This window comes from Oncorhynchus gorbuscha, linkage group LG01 (assembly GCF_021184085.1).
Source record: "Oncorhynchus gorbuscha isolate QuinsamMale2020 ecotype Even-year linkage group LG01, OgorEven_v1.0, whole genome shotgun sequence".
NCBI lineage: Eukaryota > Metazoa > Chordata > Actinopteri > Salmoniformes > Salmonidae > Oncorhynchus > Oncorhynchus gorbuscha.
Window position 1 is genome coordinate 115,565,632 of NC_060173.1, and position 18,088 is coordinate 115,583,719.

Here is an 18,088-nt window from a genome sequence, read left to right on the forward strand (position 1 = left end):
CCCCCTGAGTCCCTTCCCTGTTCCACAGCTGGTAGTTCACAGCTGTCTCTCGCTGTCATTTGTCATTGTCATTGCGAGGAAGAGGAAGTGGGGAAGAGACAGACATCATTATAGTCAAATCTCTGAAGACAACTAACTTCTTAAAATTCTCAATTAACAAACAAGTATTAAACATCATTGTAGTCAACACTCTGAAGACAAATAACTTAAAACATCATCTCTATAAACAAACAAGTATCTTTGTTGACAAATAATAATACACTTTTCCCTACTTTCTCCTTCCTTTCTCTCTCACTTCCACTTCCTCCTACTCTCTCTCACTTCCTCTTCCTCCTACTCTCTCTCACTTCCTCTTCCTCCTACTGTCTCTCTCTTCCTTTTCCTCCTACTCATCCTACTCTCTCTCTCTTCCTCTTCATCCTACTCTCTCTGTCATCTCTTCCTCCTACTCTCTCTCTCTCCTCTCTGTCTCTCTCTGTCATCTCTTCCTCCTACTCTCTCTCCCTCCTACTCTCTCCCTCTTCCTCCTACGTCTCTCTCCCCTCTGTCATCTCTTCCTCCTACTCTCTCTCTCTCTCTCTCTCCCCTCTGTCATCTCTTCCTCCATCTCAACCTCTTTATTTCTCTCTCTCCCCCTACAGAGGAGCGAGGGTCATGGGCTGCCCCATGCCACGCGGGTGAGGGAGGGCTCCAGTGGGCTGGTACTGACGCTGGTGTCCATGGCGTGTGTGGGTGGCGTGGTGGTGGTAGCGTTGACCATCGCCTGTCTCAGACACCACACCCAGCAGCCGGCCTCAGGGAAACTGGGCCTCGGACCAGAGGGAGGACCGGAGACACACTTTGACTACCAGGTAGGGGAGAGGAGACACTTCTAAATGTCCCAAATCACTCCCTAATCCCCATGTAGTACACTTCTTTGTAAACCAGAGCGCTATGACCCTGTGTCAAAAGTAGTGCACTAGATAGGGAATAGGGTGCCATTTGGAACCCGAGACACACTTTGACTAAAGGATAGGCGAGGCTAGAGCCATATATATATATATATATATATATATACAGTTGAAATCGAAAGTTTACATACACTTAGGTTGGAGTCTTTAAAACTTGTTTTTCAACCACTCCACAAATTTCTTGTTAACAAACTATAGTTTTGGCAAGTCGGTTAGGACATCTACTTTGTGCATGACAAGTCATGTTTCCAACAATTGTTTAGACAGATTATTTCACTGTATCACAATTCCAGTGGGTCAGAAGTTTACATACACTAAGTTGACTGTGCTTTTAAACAGCTTGGAAAATTCCAGAAATGTATGTCATGGCTTTAGAAGCTTCTGATAGGCTAATTGACATCATTTTAGTTAATTGGAGGTGCACCTGTGGATGTATTTCAAGGCCTACCTTCAAACTCAGTGCCTCCTTGCTTGACATCATGGGAAAATCAAAAGAAATCAGCCAAGACCTCAAAAAAATGTACAAATCTGTACAAACAATAGTACATAAGTATAAACACCATGGGACCATGCAGCCATTATACCGCTCAGCTGTCAAACCGCTCAGGAAGGAGACGCCTTCTGTCTCCTAGAGATGAACGTACTTTGGTGCGAAAAGTGCAAATCAATCCCAGAACAACAGCAAAGGACCTTGTGAAGATGCTGGAGGAAACAGGTACAAAAGTATCTATATGCACAGTAAAACGAGTTCTATATAGACATAACTTGAAAGGCCGCTCAGCAAGGAAGAAGTCACTGCTCCAAAACCGCCATAAAAAAGCCAGACTACGGTTTGCAACTGCACATGGGGACAAAGATCGTACTTTTTGGAGAAATGTCCCCTGGTTTGATGAAACAAAAATAGAACTGTTTGGTCATAATGACCATCATTATATTTGGAGGAAAAAGGGGGACGCTTGCAAGCCGAAGAACACCATCCCAACCGTGAAGCACGGGGGTGGCAGCATCATGTTGTGGAGGTGCTTTGCTGCAGGAGGGACTGGTGCACTTCCCAAAATAGATGTGCCGTGTCTTTGGCATCATTAAAATTAAGACTTATTTTTATCAAATAAATTCTCTGTAATTATTATAACGTGATTAAACTAACTTAATCATGTAAATGTAAATGTAATTAATTAGAAAGTCCTACGTTATAATTTTCCTAATAAAACTTTTAGATATTTTAATATCTGATCAATTAGTCTTCTAATTAATGAATTATTCATTACCTCATGTTAAGTCTCATTCCAAACGTCGTAAATTGTTGGTTATCTGCACAAACCCAGTCTTCACTATGAATCATCCATACATCAATTGTCTTAAATAATTTACGAACTAAATAATCACAGAAATGCATAAACAATTAAACAGTAGATATAGTTACTGTCACGATCGTCGTATGGAGTAGAAGGTGAGGACCAAAACGCAGCGAGGTTAGTATACATTCTTCTTTATTGAAGAAAGAACATGAAGTAAACTGAACCAGAACAATAAATGAATAACGACTGTGAAGCTATAATAAGAAAACTGTGCTGACACAACTGACATAGACATAGACAATCACCCACATAGTACCCACAGAATATGGCTGCCTAAATATGGTTCCCAATCAGAGACAACGATAGACAGCTGCCTCTAATTGAGAACCAATCTAGGCAACCATAGACATACAAACTACCTAGAAAGGTGACAGCCCCATTAACATACAAAACCCCTAGACAAGACAAAAACACATACATCACCCATGTCACACCCTGACCTAAACAAAATAACAAGGAAAACAAAGAATACTAAGGTCAGGGTGTGACAGTTACAAGGAAATGATAGCAGAATGTGCCCTATTGGGCTAAACCAGTATGGCGGCTTGGTTGACAAAGGGACTGAGAAGGGCGCGAAAGATAAGACAATACAAAGTTAATAATTAAAACAATTGAAATGCTAATCCTTTGCACATGAACGTTCTGGAATAATTGCAATCAATATATATATTTACACTTAGTGTGTCGTCGTGATCTCTGTTGGAAAGTTAGTTTCTGTAGGAGAGCTCGTCCGCCCTCTCTGCCGTGGTTAGAATGGGTAGTTCAGAGTAACATCCAGCAGTGTTGTTATAGAATAGATGTTTCAGCGGTTGTCGGTCCTCGCATTCACGGGTACATCATTTCTAGCTGCAGACTAGTAATTAGTATTGAAGAGTAGCTCTTCTTCTGTCGGATCGGTGGTCTCAGAGTTTAACCACGTGGTATGATTAAAATATTCAGCAATCTACTCAAACCTTAATTCCCTCTGTGATGAGGTACTGGTCTGAAACCTTAGCCCTCTCATGGTTATCAAGGTAAGCTGGTCTGCAGATGATTCTCCAGGTGGGGTTATATTCGGAAGAGCAGAAAAAGGTCCCATGATGCTAGATCAATGTCTGTGCTCATGGGGTGGGCCAATGACTTGGTTCGCTTTCATTAAACAGTTTAAAAATCACACAACATCATTTCACAAATAGTTTAATCTTTACTCATTCATTTTATACAACAATTAGATGCAAGAGTCTCATAACTGAGACTCTTGTATAAACAGAGTTATGTTAATGTGGCTGTATTGTCTCTCATGAGTTTCAAAAATTGTACCAAACGGACCAGTTCTTCGTAGCTGGCTACTTTACTGACCGTTTATACATTCTCCAGAACATGAATATTGTTTGGTTCTCAAGTTCTGTGAGGTGGAAGAAATTCCTTTGTTCTCTCTATGAAAACTCACTCTCTCTTATACTCCGGCCATGAGGAGAGAACTCCTCAAGGAATTTATGACCTGCCTAATAGAGCCTGTTGGGTAGGGGGTGAGAGAGAGAGGGGGATGGTACTCGCTATCCCCAAAGAGGGCAATGTCGTGACAGATAGCATCATGAGGATGGAAAAAATATGTGGATATTATGAAGCAACATTCAAGACATCAGTCAGGAAGTTAAAGTTTGGTCGCAAATGGGTCTTCCAAATGGACAATGACCCCAAGCATACTTCCAAAGCTGTGTCAAAATGGCTTAAGGACAACAATGTCAAGGTATTGGAGTGGCCATCACAAAGCCCTGACCTCAATCCTATAGAACATTTGTGGGCAGAACTGAAAAAGCGTGCAAGGAGGCCTACAAACCTGACTCGGTTTCAACAGCTCTGTCAGTAGGAATGGGCCAAAATTCACCCAACTTTTTGTGGGAAGCTTGTGGAAGGCTACCAAAATGTTTTACTCAAGTTAAACAATTTAAAGGAAATGCTACCAAATACTAATTGAGTGTATGTAAACTTCAGAAATAAAAGCTGAAATAAAACATTCTCTCTACCGTTATTCTGACCTAAGACAGGGATTTTTACTAGGATTAAATGTCAGGAATTGTGAAAAACTGAGTTTAAATATAGTTGGCTAAGGTGTATAAACCTCTGACTTCAACTGTATGTAGCTCTCAGTATTAGACTCTGGGACTGGTTCTTAAAATAAAGTGGTGATCTTTAAGTAATTCAGGGACAGGTTAGGCCTCATCATGATGGTCATCACCATGATTGTGACCCCCCAGCCTTTCGTGTTAATCACGTTGTGTCGTGCCTGAGAACAGCCCTTAACCGTGGTTTATTGGCCATATACCACATCCCCCCAGCCTTTCGTGTTAATCATGTTGTGTCGTGCCTGAGGACAGCCCTTAACCATGGTTTATTGGCCATATACCACCCCCCCAGCCTTTCGTGTTAATCACGTTGCGTCGTGCCTGAGAACAGCCTTTAACCCGTGGTTTATTGGCCATATAACACACCCCCTCTGGCTTTTGTGTTAATCACGTTGCGTCGTGCCTGAGAACAGCCTTTAACCCGTGGTTTATTGGCCATATAACACACCCCCTCTGGCTTTCGTGTTAATCACGTTGCGTCGTGCCTGAGAACAGCCCTTAACCGTGGTTTATTGGCCATATACCACACCCCCCCCAGCCTTTCGTGTTAATCACGTTGCGTCGTGCCTGAGAACAGCCCTTAACCGTGGTTTATTGGCCATATACCACACCCCCTCTGGCTTTGTTGCTTTCATTCTTCCACAGCTTTCAACCAATCAGCATTCAGGGGTCTAACCACATAGTTTATAACAACATTTTGCTATTTACTTTTGCATTACATCCCTCATTTTACTATGATGACAGATGAGGGCCCTGGACCTTAACATTTGTAACATTTCTACCAATAATGCCCGAAAAATAAATACTTTAACCAAGAGCATAGTGACATTTCCCGTTAAATGATCGTGTTTTTTTTTCAGATCACCTAACAATACAGTTTGCAGGTCCATCTGCACCCTGATATTATGACATAACAACCATTCCTGGACCTGACTCCAAAAGCGAGCCACCGATGAACAGCACCAGAAAATATGTTCTATTCTGTTTCCTCGTGGCAGAGTCTGCACAGGGCTGACTGATCTATTGATTCTGTTTCCTCGTGGCAGAGTCTGCACAGGGCTGACTGATCTATTGATTCTGTTTCCTCGTGGCAGAGTCTGCACAGGACTGATTGATCTATTGATTATGTTTCCTCGTGGCAGATTCTGCACAGGACTGACTGATCTATTGATTCTGTTTCCTCGTGGCAGAGTCTGCACAGGGCTGACTGATCTATTGATTCTGTTTCCTCGTGGCAGAGTCTGCACAGGACTGATTGATCTATTGATTCTGTTTCCTCGTGGCAGATTCTGCACAGGACTGACTGATCTATTGATTCTGTTTCCTCGTGGCAGAGTCTGCACAGGACTGACGGATCTATTGATTCTGTTTCCTCGTGGCAGATTCTGCACAGGACTGATTGATCTATTGATTCTGTTTCCTCGTGGCAGATTCTGCACAGGACTGACTGATCTATTGATTCTGTTTCCTCGTGGCAGTCTGCACAAGGCTTACTGTTCTATTGATTCTGTTTCCTCGTGGCAGTAGCAGAGTCTGCACAGGGCTGACTGTTCTATTGATTCTGTTTCCTCGTGGCAGTCTGCACAGGGCTGACTGATCTATTTATTCTGTTTCCTCGTGGCAGTCTGCACAGGACTGACTGATCTATTGATTCTGTACCTTTGTGGCAGAGTCTGCACAGGACTGACTGATCTATTGATTCTGTTTCCTCGTGGCAGAGTCTGCACAGGACTGACTGTTCAATGCCCCATATATTGAGCATTGTTTTTGTAGCAAGTATTTGATATAATAGCTTAATAAATTGAAATGAAAGGATAGGTATGTCAGTTCAAAGACCCGGTGTCAAGGTATTGGGACATCAAAGCCCTGTTCCCAACTGACTTGAATCTTATTGTCATGCAGGTGATAGAGGACCCAAAAGCGACTTAACAGAAACAGAGTTTATTCAAGTCCAAACAGGGAATAACAGAAATCCTCTAGTCTGTAGAGGGGAATAACAAGAGAAGCGGCCACAGACTGCAGGTCGCTAGGCGCAGGCCGTAGTTGACAGAGACACCTGCTCACACGCAGCATCTGATGAAGGCAAAAACACGACAGGACAGGGCGAAACACAATCACAGCACGGTGAATACTAAACAAGGAACCGACGGGACAGGAACGGAACACAAAGGAATAAATAGGGACTCTAATCAGGGGAAAGGATCGGGAACAGGTGTGGGAAGACTAAATGATGATTAGGGGAATAGGAACAGCTGGGAGCAGGAACGGAACGATAGAGAGAAGAGAGAGCGAGAGAGTGAGAGGGGGAGGGGGAGAGAGAGGGATAGAAAGAGGGAAAGAACCCAATAAGACCAGCAGAGGGAAACGAACAGAATGGGGAGCACAGGGACAAGACATGATAATAAATGACAAACATGACAGTACCCCCACTCACCGAGCGCCTCCTGGCGCACTCGAGGAGGAATCCTGGCGGCAACGGAGGAAATCATCGATGAGTGAACGGTCCAGCACGCCCCGAGACGGAACCCAACTCCTCTCCTCAGGACCGTAACCCTCCCAATCCACTAAGTATTGGTGACCCCGTCCCCGAGAACGCATGTCCATGATCTTATGTACCTTGTAAATAGGTGCGCTCTCGACAAGGACGGGAGGGGGAGGGAAGACGAACGGGGGTGCGAAGAAAGGGCTTAACACAGGAGACATGGAAGACAGGATGGACGCGACGAAGATGTCGCGGAAGAAGCAGTCGCACAGCGACAGGACTGACGACCTGGGAGACACGGAACGGACCAATGAACCGCTCAACTTACGAGAAGCTGTCGTAAGAGGAAGGTTGCGAGTGGAAAGCCACACTCTCTGGCCGCAACAATACCTTGGACTCTTAATCCTGCGTTTATTGGCGGCTCTCACAGTCTTCCCCGCAGACAAAGGCAGACCGGTAGTGAAGCCTAAGGCGATGTGAGACCATGGTCGAGAAGGAATGGGGAGCGGTCTGAGACGACCGGCAGGAGGAGAGTTACCCGACTTAGTCTGCGCGCAGTCCGAACAAGCAGCCACGAAACGGCGCGTGTCACGCTCCTGAGTCGGCCACCAAAAGCGCTGGCGAATAGACGCAAGAGTGCCTCGAACACCGGGATGACCAGCTAACTTGGCAGAGTGAGCCCACTGAAGAACAGCCAGACGAGTGGAAACAGGAACGAAAAGGAGGTTACTAGGACAAGCGCGCGGCGACGCAGTGTGCGTGAGTGCTTGCTTAACCTGTCTTTCAATTCCCCAGACTGTTAACCCGACAACACGCCCATAAGGAAGAATCCCCTCGGGATCAGTAGAAGCCACAGAAGAACTAAACAGACGGGATAAGGCATCAGGCTTGGTGTTCTTGCTACCCGGACGGTAAGAAATCACAAACTGAGCGAAAAACAACGCCCAACGAGCTTGACGGGCATTAAGTCGTTTGGCAGAACGGATGTACTCAAGGTTCTTATGGTCTGTCCAAACGACAAAAGGAACGGTCGCCCTCCAACCACTGTCGCCATTCGCCTAGGGCTAAGCGGATGGCGAGCAGTTCACGGTTACCCACATCATAGTTGCGCTCAGATGGCGACAGGCGATGAGAAAATAAGCGCAAGGATGAACCTTATCGTCAGACTGGAAGCGCTGGGATAGAATGGCTCCCACGCCTACCTCTGAAGCGTCAACCTCGACAATGAATTGTCTAGTGACGTCAGGAGTAACGAGGATAGGAGCGGACGTAAAACGTTCTTTAGAAGATCAAAAGCTCCCTGGGCGGAACCGACCACTTAAAACACGTCTTGACAGAAGTAAGAGCTGTGAGAGGAGCAGCAACTTGACCGAAATTACGAATGAAACGCCGATAGAAATTAGCTGCCTAAAAAGCGCTGCAACTCGACACGTGACCTTGGAACGGGCCAATCACTGACAGCTTGACCTTAGCGGAATCCATCTGAATGCCTTCAGCGGAAATAACGGAACCGAGAAAAGTAACGGAGGAGACATGAAAAGAGCACTTCTCAGCCTTTACGTAGAGACAATTCTCTAAAAGGCGCTGTAGAACACGTTGCTGAACATGAATCTCGAGTGACGGAGAAAAAATCAGGATATCGTCAAGATAGACAAAAACAAAGATGTTCAGCATGTCTCTCAGAACATCATTAACTAATGCCTGAAAAACAGCTGGCGCATTGGCGAGACCGAACGGCAGAACCCGGTACTCAAAATGCCCTAACGGAGTGTTAAACGCCGACTGTCCCCCTCTCTGATGCGCACGAGATGGTAAGCGTTACGAAGGTCCAACTTAGTAAAGCACCTGGCTCCCTGCAGAATCTCGAAGGCTGATGACATAAGGGGAAGCGGATAACGATTCTTAACCGTTATGTCATTCAGCCTCGATAATCCACGCAGGGGCGCAGAGTACCGTCCTTCTTCTTAACAAAAGAACCCCGCCCCGGCCGGAGAAGAAGAAGGCACTATGGTACCGGCGTCAAGAGACACAGACAAATAATCCTCGAGAGCCTTACGTTCGGGAGCCGACAGAGAGTATAGTCTACCTCGAGGAGGAGTGGTCCCCGGAAGGAGATCAATACTACAATCATACGACCGGTGAGGAGGAAGGGAGTTGGCTCGGGACCGACTGAAGACCGTGCGCAGATCATGATATTCCTCCGGCACTCCTGTCAAATCGCCAGGTTCCTCCTGAGAAGTAGGGACAGAAGAAACGGGAGGGATGGCAGACATTAAACACTTCACATGACAAGAAACGTTCCAGGATAGGATAGAATTACTAGACCAATTAATAGAAGGATTATGACATACTAGCCAGGGATGACCCAAAACAACAGGTGTAAACGGTGAACGGAAAATCAAAAAAGAAATAGTCTCACTGTGGTTACCAGATACTGTGAGAGTTAAAGGTAGTGTCTCAAATTTGATACTGGGAAGATGACTACCATCTAAGGCAAACATGGGCGTAGGCTTGTCTAACGGTCTGAAAGGAATGTTATGTTTCCGAACCCATGCTTCGTCCATGAAACAACCCTCAGCCCCAGAGTCAATCAAGGCACTGCATGTAGCACCCGAACCGGTCCAGCGTAGATGGACCGACATAGTAGTACAAGATCTAGATGAAGAGACCTGAGTAGTAGCGCTTACCAGTAGCCCTCCGCTTACTGATGAGCTCTGGCCTCTTACTGGACATGAATTAACAAAATGTCCAGCAACTCCGCAATAGAGGCACAGGCGGTTGGTGATCCTCCGTTCCCTCTCCTTAGTCGAGATGCGAATCCCTCCCAGCTGCATGGGCTCAGTCTCAAAGCCAGAGGAGGGAGATGGTTGCGATGCGGAGCAGGGAAACACCGTTGTGCTCTTTCCACGAGCCCGGTGACGAAGATCTACCCGTCGTTCTATGCGGATGGCGAGAGCAATCAAAGAGTCCACATCTGAAGGAACCTCCCGGGAGAGAATTCATCCTTAACCACTGCGTGAGTCCCTCCAGAAAACGAGTGAGCAGCGCCGGCTCGTTCCACTCACTAGAGGCAGCAAGAGTGCGAAACTCAATAGAATAATCCGTTATGGACCGTTCACCTTGGCATAAGGAAGCCAGGGCCCTAGAAGCCTCCCTACCAAAAACTGAACGGTCAAAAACCCGAATCATCTCCTCTTTAAAGTTCTGGAACTTGTTAGAGCAATCAGCCCTTGCCTCCCAGATAGCTGTGCCCCATTCTCGAGCCCGGCCAGTAAGGAGTGAAATGACGTAAGCAACCCGAGCTTCTCTAGAGTATGTGTTGGGTTGGAGAGAGAACACAATCTCACACTGCGTGAGAAAGGAGCGGCACTCAGTGGGCTGCCCGGAGTAGCAAGGTGGGTTATTAACCCTAGGTTCTGGAGGCTCGGCAGGCCAGGAAGTAACAGGTGGCACGAGACGTAGACTCTGGAACTGTCCAGAGAGGTCGGAAACCTGAGCGGCCAGGTTCTCCACGGCATGGCGAGCAGCAGACAATTCCTGCTCGTGTCTGCCGAGCATGGCTCCTTGGATCTTGACGGCAGTGTAACGAGCGTCTGAAGTCGCTGGGTCCATTCCTTGGTCGGTTCCTTCTGTCATGCAGGTGATAGAGGACCCAAAAGCGACTTAACAGAAACAGAGTTTATTCAAGTCCAAACAGGGAATAACAGAAATCCTCTAGTCTGTAGAGGGGAATAACAAGAGAAGCGGCCACAGACTGCAGGTCGTCGGGTAGGCGCAGGCCGTAGTTGACAGAGACACCTGCTCACACGCAGCATCTGATGAAGGCAAAAAACACGACAGGACAGGGCGAAACACAATCACAGCACGGTGAATACTAAACAAGGAACCGACGGGACAGGAACGGAACACAAAGGAATAAATAGGGACTCTAATCAGGGGAAAGGATCGGGAACAGGTGTGGGAAGACTAAATGATGATTAGGGGAATAGGAACAGCTGGGAGCAGGAACGGAACGATAGAGAGAAGAGAGAGCGAGAGAGTGAGAGAGGGAGGGGGAGAGAGAGGGATAGAAAGAGGAAAAGAACCCAATAAGACCAGCAGAGGGAAACGAACAGAATGGGGAGCACAGGGACAAGACATGATAATAAATGACAAACATGACACTTATGCTGCATTGCTGTCAAGACTTTCGATGCATTTTTTTGATTTACACTAATCATTCTAAGCCATTTATGTTTTTAACGGGTGGCAGGTCGACTAATTATTACATGTATTTTTTAAGTAATTCCAATATCGTGGCAAAGCCACGATGAGTTGGTTATCATTTTGTATTCTGCATACATCTCCATACAGTTGTTAGTTGCTTTGTGTGACATTTTACCATAACGTCTCTATTAAATGTCTCACGAGTTGTGATGATAGAATCATAATTATGGCTGATGAAAGGGATTCGCTTGTTGTTTACATCTCGTTTACCGGAATATCTTTCTGTCGACTTCCTAGGAGCTCTGCCGGCAGCACATGGCAGCCAAGACTTCGCTCAGTCGTCAGGAGGCGGTGGGTGTGGGAGCGGGGGGTCGGAGGGGGACAGACACCTCCAGGGTGAGCAGTGTGTCGTCCCAGTTCAGTGACGGCCCACAACACAGCCCCTCCTCACACAGCAGTACGCCCTCCTGGAGCGAGGAGCCCGCACAGTCCAAGATGGACATCTCTACTGGTCACATGATACTGGTCAGTGTCAGGTTATGGGGTCATTATATTTACTACTGGTCAGTATCAGAGGGTATGGGGTCATTATTTACTACTGGTCAGTATCAGAGGGTATGGGGTCATATTTACTACTGGTCAGTATCAGAGGGTATGGGGTCATTATATTTCCTACTGGTCAGTATCAGAAGGTATGGGGTCATTATATTTACTACTGGTCAGTATCAGAGGGTATGGGGTCATTATATTTACTACTGGTCAGTATCAGAGGGTATGGGGTCATTATATTTACTACTGGTCAGTATCAGAGGGTATGGGGTCATTATATTTACTACTGGTCAGTATCAGAGGGTATGGGGTCATTATATTTACTACTGGTCAGTATCAGAGGGTATGGGGTCATTATATTTACTACTGGTCAGTATCAGAGGGTATGGGGTCATTATATTTACTACTGGTCAGTATCAGAGGGTATGGGGTCATTATATTTACTACTGGTCAGTATCAGAAGGTATGGGGTCATTATATTTACTACTGGTCAGTATCAGAAGGTATGGGGTCATTATATTTATCTGTGTCCAGGAAATGGGCCCTGATTGTTTAATAATGATAATGCCTTTGAGCTCTCATCAAATACACTCTAACAACTAGTCTTAATATCCCATGGCAGAGATATTCTGAACTCTGTTCATAACGTTAGTGTCCTTCTCCCCAGGCCTATATGGAGGATCATCTGAAGGATAAGGACCGTCTGATGAAGGAATGGAACGCTCTATGTTCCTACCAGGCTGAACCCAGTGCTGTCACCGTCGGGCAGAGTGAATCCCAGCTGGAGAAGAACCGCTGCCCTGAGTCTCTTCCCTGTGAGTCTCCATTCCCTCTCCACAGGGTTTCTCCTCTCGTCTTGGGATTCAAACATCACATGATAAAAGGTCAAGTGTTTTTTCTGCTTGAGATGAGCACCCGCAGCATTTAGAGACAAGCGTGATCTCAGCAAACGTCAGGGAGAAAATATAGCCTTTTTTTTACAAGCCTATTGCTGTGCGCAGGCCGTTCACCTGCGTTAGATTGAATCCAGAACTTAATGTTACATCTACGATCCTCTTCTCGAGCTTGGTTAGTTACTCTCTGTTCTGTTCTAGATGACCACTCCCGTGTAAAACTGAAGGCGGAGAGCAACTCCACCAAGGAAGACTACATTAACGCCAGCATCATAGTAAGATCTCTGACTGCTACTCTTGTGATGTCCCGTGGTTGACACAGGTGTCATTTAATATCCTCTATCTGTAAAACCGCAGATTGACCACGATCCTCGACTGCCTGCTTACATCGCCACCCAGGGACCACTGGCACACACCATCGCTGACTTCTGGCAGGTCAGTGGAACACATAGTACTCTGAGGAACTTTTAGCTTGAGTGTCAGCTGACCAAAATGTTGAAGGAAAGTGCTTTAATGGCACATTAATAAACTGAAACTTGGAAAAGATCAGAACAGGGCTAATTGTGTAAACGCATCTATAGTGACACAGTTGATGTAGAAGGACATGGGGCAGTAACTATGGCCCTACTCTAGCATGTCAATCACAGTCTATACCAGTACAGCCCTAGTCTAGCATATCAATCACAGTCTATACCAGTACAGCCCTACTCTGGCATGTCAATCACAGTCTATACCAGTACAGCCCTCCTCTGGCATGTCAATCACAGTCTATACCAGTACAGCCCTACTCTGGCATGTCAATCACAGTCTATACCAGTACAGCCCTACTCTGGCATGTCAATCACAGTCTATACCAGTACAGCACTAGTCTAGCATGCCAATCACAGTCTATACCAGTACAGCCCTAGTCTAGCATATCAATCACAGTCTATACCAGTACAGCCCTAGTCTAGCATATCAATCACAGTCTATACCAGTACAGCCCTAGTCTAGCATATCAATCACAGTCTATACCAGTACAGCCCTAGTCTACATGTCAAATCACAGTATATACCAGTACAGCCCTAGTCTAGCATGTCAATCACAGTATATACCAGTACAGCCCTAGTCTAGCATGTTAATCACAGTATATACCAGTACAGCCCTAGTCTAGCATGTTAATCACAGTATATACCAGTACAGCCCGCTGTGTGACAGTGTGTTGTTGTACTATAGATGGTGTGGGAGAATGGCTGCACAGTGATAGTGATGATGACTGCCCTGGTTGAGGACGGAGAGACTCAGTGTGTTCGCTACTGGCCTGACGAGGGATCATCCCTCTACCACATCTACGAGGTGAGGGGTTTACATATACAGTATATATCGTTATCAGTAGTTCTCAACACATTTGATTTGATTTGAACACACCTGATTGAAATCATGTAAATCTGATGATTAGTTGATGATTTCAATCAGGTGAGTAGTTCAAATCAAATCAAATGTTTTATAAAGCCCTTCGTACATACAGCTGATATCTCAAAGTGCTGTACAGAAACCCAGCCTAAAACCCCCAAACAGCAAGCAATGCAGGTGTAGAAGCACGGTGGCTAGGAACAACTCCCTAGAAAGGACTAAACCTAGGAAGAAACCTAGAGAGGAACCAGGTCTATGAGGGGTGGCCAGTCCTCTTCTGGCTGTGCCGGGTGGAGATTAGAAACCTAGAGAGGAACCAGGCTATGTGGGGTGGCGATTAGAAACTTAGAGAGGAACCAGGCTATGTGGGGTGGCCAGTCCTCTTCTGGCTGTGCCGGGTGGAGATTATAAACCTAGAGAGGAACCAGGCTATAAGGGGTAGCCAGTCCTCGTCTGGCTGTGCCGGGTGGAGATTAGAAACCTAGAGAGGAACCAGGCTATGTGGGGTGGCCAGTCCTCTTCTGGCTGTGCCGGGTGGAGATTAGAAACCTAGAGAGGAACCAGGCTATGTGGGGCTGTGCCTGGTGGAGATTAGAAACCTAGAGAGGAACCAGGCTATGCTGGGTGGAGATTAGAAACCTAGAGAGGAACCAGGCTATGTGGGGTGGCCAGTCCTCTTCTGGCTGTGCCGGGTGGAGATTAGAAACCTAGAGAGGAACCAGGCTATGGCGGGTGGAGATTAGAAACCTAGAGAGGAACCAGGCTATGTGGGGTGGCCAGTCCTCTTCTGGCTGTGCCGGGTGGAGATTAGAAACCTAGAGAGGAACCAGGCTATGTGGGGTGGCCAGTCCTAGGGAAAAAAAAAAATAAAAATAATAATGTGCACCCCCTTTGGGCCCCCGGGACCAGGATTGAGAACCACTTTCTTATAGTGTAACTCTGTATTAACAGCACTATTCAGTGTGGTACAGATGAAGAAGGACAAATCCCTCTCAGACTCTATGGTAATTGGATATGCAGTCCTGAGTACACATAGTCGATCCCTCCACCATTCTACTGCAGTCCTGAGTACACATAGTCGACCCCCCCCACCATTCTACTGCAGTCCTGAGTACTGACCATTCTACTGCAGTCCTGAGTACACATAGTCGACCCCCCCCACCATTCTACTGCAGTCCTGAGTACACATAGTCGACCCCCCCCACCATTCTACTGCAGTCCTGAGTACACATAGTCGACCCCCCCCACCATTCTACTGCAGTCCTGAGTACACATAGTCGACCCCCCACCATTCTACTGCAGTCCTGAGTATGCATAGTCGACCCCCCACCATTCTACTGCAGTCCTGAGTATGCATAGTCGACCCCCACCATTCTACTGCAGTCCTGAGTACACATAGTCGACCCCCCCACCATTCTACTGCAGTCCTGAGTACACATAGTCGATCCCCCCACCATTCTACTGCAGTCCTGAGTACACATAGTCGACCCCCACCATTCTACTGCAGTCCTGAGTACACATAGTCGACCCCCCCCCACCATTCTACTGCAGTCCTTCTAATTATATTGTGGTAAAGAGGGAAAAGAGATCAAACTGTCAGATAAAACCTCAGCAGGGTACACCACCTGGTTGTTGTTGTTGACTTAAAACACTGTAAAAACAACAACAACAAAAAAGCAAATCAGCTCCGAGTGATTTTAATTCTGGAAATGTGTTCCCAAGGTATTCCCTGCATAATAGAGACATAGATTTGATTTATTTTACCTTTATTTTACCAGGCAAGTCAGTTAAGAACAAATTCTTATTTTCAATGACGGCCTAGGAACAGTGGGTTAACTGCCTTATTCAGGGGCAAAACGACAGATTTGTACCTTGTCAGCTAGGGGGTTTGAACTTGCAACCTTTCGATTACTAGTCCAACGTTCTAACCACTAGGCTACCCTGTGTGATCGTATACATATGTAAGCAACAAAAAAAAGAAAAAGAAAGACAAAAAGCATTAGTCAGTTTAACTGAAATGTGTCTTCCGCATTTTAACCCAACCCCTCTGAATCAGAGAGGTACCGGGAGTGGGGGGGGGGGCTTCCTTAATCGACATCCACGTCTTCGGCGCCCGGGGAACAGTCGATTAACTGCCTTGTTCAGTTGCCCACTCTGTGATATTAAATTATCTTTGTTCCCTACAAGGTGAACTTGGTCTCTGAACACATCTGGTGTAAGGACTTCCTGGTTCGTAGTTTCTACCTGAAGAACGTTCAGACCCAGGAGACTCGAACCCTGACACAGTTCCATCTGCTCAGCTGGCCCGCCAACGGAATCCCTACCTCCACACGCCCTCTGCTGGACTTCCGCAGGTACTGCAAACGCTGTCTGTTCGTGAAACTTGACATACAGTACACCACTTGGCAGTATCACTTAATTCACTGCATCTTAACTGCTCTTGATAGTATCACTACTCTTGATAGTATCACTGCTCTTGATAGTATCACTGCTCTTGATAGTATCACTGCTCTGGATAGTATCACTGCTCTTGATAGTATCACTGCTCTTGATAGTATCACTGCTCTGGATAGTATTACTGCTCTTGATAGTATCACTGCTCTTGATAGTATCACTGCTCTGACTAGTATCACTACTCTCACTGTTCTGACTAGTATCACTGTTCTGATAGTATCACTGCTCTTGATAGTATCACTGCTCTTGATAGTATCACTGCTCTGGATAGTATCACTGCTCTGGATAGTATCACTGCTCTGGATAGTATCACTGCTCTGGATAGTATCACTGCTCTTGATAGTATCACTGCTTTTTAATAAGCTGTTTGTATCGGGTCTGACGAAGGCCTTGAGTCTGAGACGTAAAGATTATTCAACAACAGTGATACTAGTCAGAGCAGTGATACTAGTCAGAACAGTGATACTAGTCAGAGTAGTGATACTAGTAGTGATACTACCCAGAGCAGTGATACTAGTCAGAACAGTGATACTAGTCAGAGTAGTGATACTAGTCAGAGTAGTGATACTAGTCAGAGCAGTGATACTATCAAGAGCAGTGATACTAATCAGAACAGTGATACTAGTAGTGATACTAGTCAGAGTAGTGATACTAGTCAGAGTAGTGATACTAGTCAGAGCAGTGATACTAGTCAGAACAGTGATACTATCCAGAGCAGTGATACTAATCAGAACAGTGATACTAGTAGTGATACTAGTCAGAGTAGTGATACTAGTCAGAGCAGTGATACTAGTCAGAGTAGTGATACTAGTCAGAACAGTGATACTATCCAGAGCAGTGATACTAATCAGAACAGTGATACTAGTAGTGATACTAGTCAGAGCAGTGATACTAGTCAGAACAGTGATACTAATCAGAACAGTGATACTAGTAGTGATACTAGTCAGAGCAGTGATACTAGTCAGAGTAGTGATACTATCAAGAGCAGTGATACTAGTCAGAACAGTGATACTATCAAGAGCAGTGATACTAGTCAGAGCAGTGATACTAGTAGTGATACTAGTCAGAGCAGTGATACTAGTCAGAACAGTGATACTATCCAGAGCAGTGATACTAATCAGAACAGTGATACTAGTAGTGATACTAGTCAGAGCAGTGATACTAGTCAGAACAGTGATACTATCCAGAGCAGTGATACTAATCAGAACAGTGATACTAGTAGTGATACTAGTCAGAGCAGTGATACTAGTCAGAGTAGTGATACTATCAAGAGCAGTGATACTAGTCAGAACAGTGATACTATCAAGAGCAGTGATACTAGTCAGAGCAGTGATACTAGTAGTGATACTAGTCAGAGCAGTGATACTAGTCAGAACAGTGATACTATCCAGAGCAGTGATACTAGTCAGAACAGTGATACTAGTAGTGATACTAGTCAGAGTAGTGATACTAGTCAGAGTAGTGATACTATCAAGAGCAGTGATACTAGTCAGAACAGTGATACTAGTAGTGATACTAGTCAAGAGCAGTGATACTATCAAGAGCAGTGATACTATCAAGAGTAGTGATACTAGTAGTGATACTATCAAGAGCAGCGATACTATCAAGAGCAGTGATACTATCAAGAGCAGCGATACTATCAAGAGCAGCGATACTATCAAGAGCAGCGATACTATCCAGAGCAGTGATACTATCAAGA

At 45.7% G+C, this 18,088-nt stretch overlaps 1 protein-coding gene across 2 annotated transcripts in view; it reads left to right on the forward strand.

The window, feature by feature from the left end:
- The window catches only part of LOC124032128 (receptor-type tyrosine-protein phosphatase-like N), an 86,769-nt gene that overhangs the window by 57,667 nt on the left and 11,014 nt on the right, over window positions 1-18,088 (forward strand). For both annotated transcript variants that reach the window (XM_046344376.1, XM_046344292.1), the window contains 7 exons: window positions 642-851; window positions 11,399-11,626; window positions 12,318-12,465; window positions 12,745-12,818; window positions 12,901-12,978; window positions 13,759-13,878; window positions 16,123-16,289. In XM_046344376.1, the coding sequence (XP_046200332.1) occupies window positions 642-851; window positions 11,399-11,626; window positions 12,318-12,465; window positions 12,745-12,818; window positions 12,901-12,978; window positions 13,759-13,878; window positions 16,123-16,289 (1,025 nt within the window). The remainder of the gene's footprint in view (window positions 1-641; window positions 852-11,398; window positions 11,627-12,317; window positions 12,466-12,744; window positions 12,819-12,900; window positions 12,979-13,758; window positions 13,879-16,122; window positions 16,290-18,088) is intronic.